Source organism: Geospiza fortis, unplaced genomic scaffold, assembly GCF_000277835.1.
Source record: "Geospiza fortis unplaced genomic scaffold, GeoFor_1.0 scaffold206, whole genome shotgun sequence".
Classification (NCBI taxonomy): domain Eukaryota; kingdom Metazoa; phylum Chordata; class Aves; order Passeriformes; family Thraupidae; genus Geospiza; species Geospiza fortis.
The window spans coordinates 7,091,329-7,095,002 of NW_005054311.1; the positions used below are offsets into that span (position 1 = coordinate 7,091,329).

The window sequence follows — 3,674 nt, forward strand, 5'->3', positions numbered from 1 at the left end:
CCTGAATTAAAGCTATTTTCAATGACTCTGTTGCAACTTCCACTGATTGCAGTGCACAATGATTGGGCAGTTCTCTGATTTGCATCTCTAATTGCTAAGAAAAATATAAGTGTTCAGCATTTCATTTCACTGAAATTTATCTGAACAGTTAACTTTTATTAAAGATAAAATACTTACAGAAAAGCATCTGATTTGAGATTGGAATTCAGCCATCGTTGGTTTAGTATCTATAAATTCCTCCACTTTTTTTTCTGGATCCTACTTAAAAGAAGTTTATTTTAATGAATATTTAGCATTGGTGTTATAATAACCTACAGGGCACCCAGCTGCCTGATAATACGTATTGCACAAAAACAAAATGTTCCCTCTCTAAAAGTACTTGAGATATAAGCATTAATTAGTATAAGCACAAATTATTTTACTTGAACTGCCTTTCCTGACTCTTTTTTTTTGCATAATACTCTTTAAAGAACTTGAAATCTGTAGCTCAAAAGCTGACACAGTCACGATATCCCTTATCCATCCAAATGTTACTACAGGATTTACAATGTAGCTGCTAAATTTTGTGGGAAATATTTCCTTCTAGTCTTCCTTCTGTCTGCAACCCCAAAAAAGCAATTCACATCCTCTAACAGGTATTTAAGTGGGAGGAGTTGCACTCAGTCATCATCACTCTTCCTGAAACAGCATCTTTAAACTGCAGTTTCTAGGTGCAGATGGCCTCCTGGCCATTTGAAGAAAACAGTTTGGCAGGGAAGGATGGATCTAAGGGGAGAGAGGGCATTTAGCTTGTTAAAGATTGTTTACAGGCAACAGAAGGCAACAGAGCATTGAGCATCCTTCCTTTTCATAAGGTAGGCCAGTCTCTGCAGAGGCAAGAAATCAGTGTCACCAGTTTAACAAATGTGCAAGATTCTCAGTTCAGTTACAAACAGATGATCTTCACCCCCTGCAGTGATGTTCCCCTGCAGTCTGCACTGTGAGATCCCTGAGAATCTGTTTGCACCTCTCCGGCCAACAGAGATTGTAAAGGTGGGGGGAACAGTGACAACTCCTGAGGAATTTTAAGTTAATGAACCAGGTTAATTGATTATTTTAGAATATTTTAGTAAAAAAGAAACATCATTCTACTGCATCACCCAATCTGCTTGTATCTTTCTGGGTGAAATTACATGCTACCAACATGTTCTTAGCTCAAACAGTACCTCAACCAAACTGAGCATTAAGCTTTGGAACTTAAGAAGCCACAAAAAGGTGAAAATGGCCTCTCTCAGCCCAGACAGAAGAGTCAGCTGTGAGAATGGGGTCACTTAAGGGTTTATTTAGGAAGGAGAAGTCAAAAATAGTGAGCAAAGATAAGATTACTCCTGTTTTGATTGCTTATTTCTTGGCCTTCCTAAAGCACCTTTGATAGGTAAGATCAGAAGCTGTCCATTTACAGAGCTGAATTTCACTAGTCAGAATGGACACCAGGTTTTATTTCATGATGAATCTCTTGACAAAACACTCCTCAGAGCTTTACCATTTATGTGACTGGACCCATTTCCTAATGAAGATAACTCCATCAGCCCAGATTCACTTCACCTTTCGAACTTTCATTGCTGAAAGATTTCCTAGATAGAGGTTATCTTTTTGTGTGTGTGCGTGTGTGTGTGTGAAGAAATAGAAAAATATTGTTCAGCAGTAGTTGCTTGAGAAGAACCACTCAGTTTAATATTCAGGAATAGCTTTGTAGTCTCCAATTTCTAAGATTCTGCTCAACTATTCTTTTTCATAACACCTGCAGACAAGATGCTGTGAGAAAGATGGGTAAGTATATGAAAGCATAAGTTTGTTTATGCTCCAAAATTCTTTTGTGTCCTTCTGCTTTCTTTCTTAGGTGCTTTAATTGGTGAAGATTTGCAAGCTCTGGTCAACACAAGAGCAGATAGGAATTATGGATGTATGGATTTTACCATGAAACTAATGCTTCCTACTGAGCACAGACTCCTTATGCAACCAATAACCTTCTTTTTTAAAATATATTTAGATTTTACAACACAGCAACATATTATATAGAGCTTGGAGTTAACCTTGTTCCAGATGTCCGAAAATTCAGAAAAGGTCTTCAGAAGAAGCAGTGCTTCAGTTTTAAGAGACAGAATAATTGTATTTAGTTGGATCACCACTTTGTTTACATCCTTATGTTCGATGATCTGCTTGTCTAAAGGTTTCAGTGCCACCATCCTGGCGAGTTTGCTCTCATCACCTGACTCTAAAGCAACAGCTTGTTCAACCTGGTATAAATTAAACAAGAAAAAAAAAGTCCACTAGTTTGTTTGGGATTTTATTTTTATTTTTAAATTACAGAATATGCAATGAGGCTAAGATAAAAAGTACTTCTAAGAACAGACAGAAAGTGCAGTGAAACATCCACAGAGAGACTCCCTGTTCTCAGCTTGGATTTTTACAGAACTCTAGGTCTAGTGTTAATGCTGATTTTATACAAAATTGTCATGCAGAGCTCTGTATTAATCATCTCTGAATTACATCAGTCAAATATGCACCATATACAAGTAAAATTGTGCTGTTTTCTCCTCCTACACATCTGCTACAGTCTTTCTACCTTCTTTAGTGTAGAATTACAATCTATACCCTTTCTTGGCCACAAAAGTCCTGGAAGCAGTGGAGGGTTGGATGCTTGGAAATAAGTTAACATTCTGCTTAACAGAACAGAGTTCAGTCAACTCTCTCCTAGTTCTTTTTTTTTTAAATCTTGATTATTATTTATTTGCAGGACTTGAATGTGGTTTTTTTTCACTGAAATGAGTTGATCTGCTTTTCATGTCATATCAACAAAAGAAAATATTTTTACAAACACACTTTTCAGCACAGAACTTTATACATCTATATTTTGTTCCCAGATGAGACAATTAAAACCACATTATTACCAGTACTGTGCATTCTTGTCCTTCAACAAATTTCAGTTACTATCTAAACCTCAGACCTTCCCGAGGTTTTAGCGCTAATTTTGATGCCAGTTAAAATATTTGTACTGTATTAACTGTAGTATTATAGGTGCCATATGAAGGCTTGCAGTTTAACTTTAGAGTTTTCAACTGGGAAAAGTGGTAATAATTTATATTCAGGTGGTAGAACTTACACATGATGTTTGTTCTACACTATCATCGTTATATTTAAACAGTATATTTAAAAGATTTTGTTTTAAAGCAACTTTTTATTTTAATATTAAAAACTACCAAACATAAGATTTATGAACTATTACTCTTATGTTTAATTAATTGGCATAGAGATTAAAAACTAGGCTTTCACTTAACAGGAAGATCCACCAGGTAACAAGTCAAAGTATTGGTACAGAATATAATCTTAAGAAATGTTAAACAAAATACCAAATTTTTAAAGTAATCAAAGTAAAATACTCACCTGCTGCTGTTTATGATGCAAGTAAGCAAATTTCCACAGGGGAATATCTTTGGCTACTGATAGAATGATATTGACTGCTTTGTTTACAGCACTCTGAAATAAATGAAACATTCACCTTGAGCTCACAGAGATATTATGTGGGTGGGGGATGATCATCCAAACAATAGCAAGGTTGAAAAATTGTACCTCTGTCTTTAAAGGAAATAGTCTAAGAAGCATGACACAGGATCACCCAAACCCACATTTTATAT

General features: G+C 35.7%; 1 protein-coding gene across 1 annotated transcript in view; it reads right to left on the reverse strand.

The window, feature by feature from the left end:
• LOC102044953 (dynein heavy chain 5, axonemal-like) overlaps nt 1–3,674 on the reverse strand; it is a 148,159-nt gene that overhangs the window by 116,035 nt on the left and 28,450 nt on the right. The window contains 4 exon segments of the mRNA XM_014306347.2: nt 1–94; nt 178–258; nt 2,073–2,276; nt 3,424–3,516. The exon segment at nt 1–94 is cut by the window's left edge and continues 2 nt beyond it. Of these exon segments, the coding sequence (XP_014161822.2) occupies nt 1–94; nt 178–258; nt 2,073–2,276; nt 3,424–3,516 (472 nt within the window).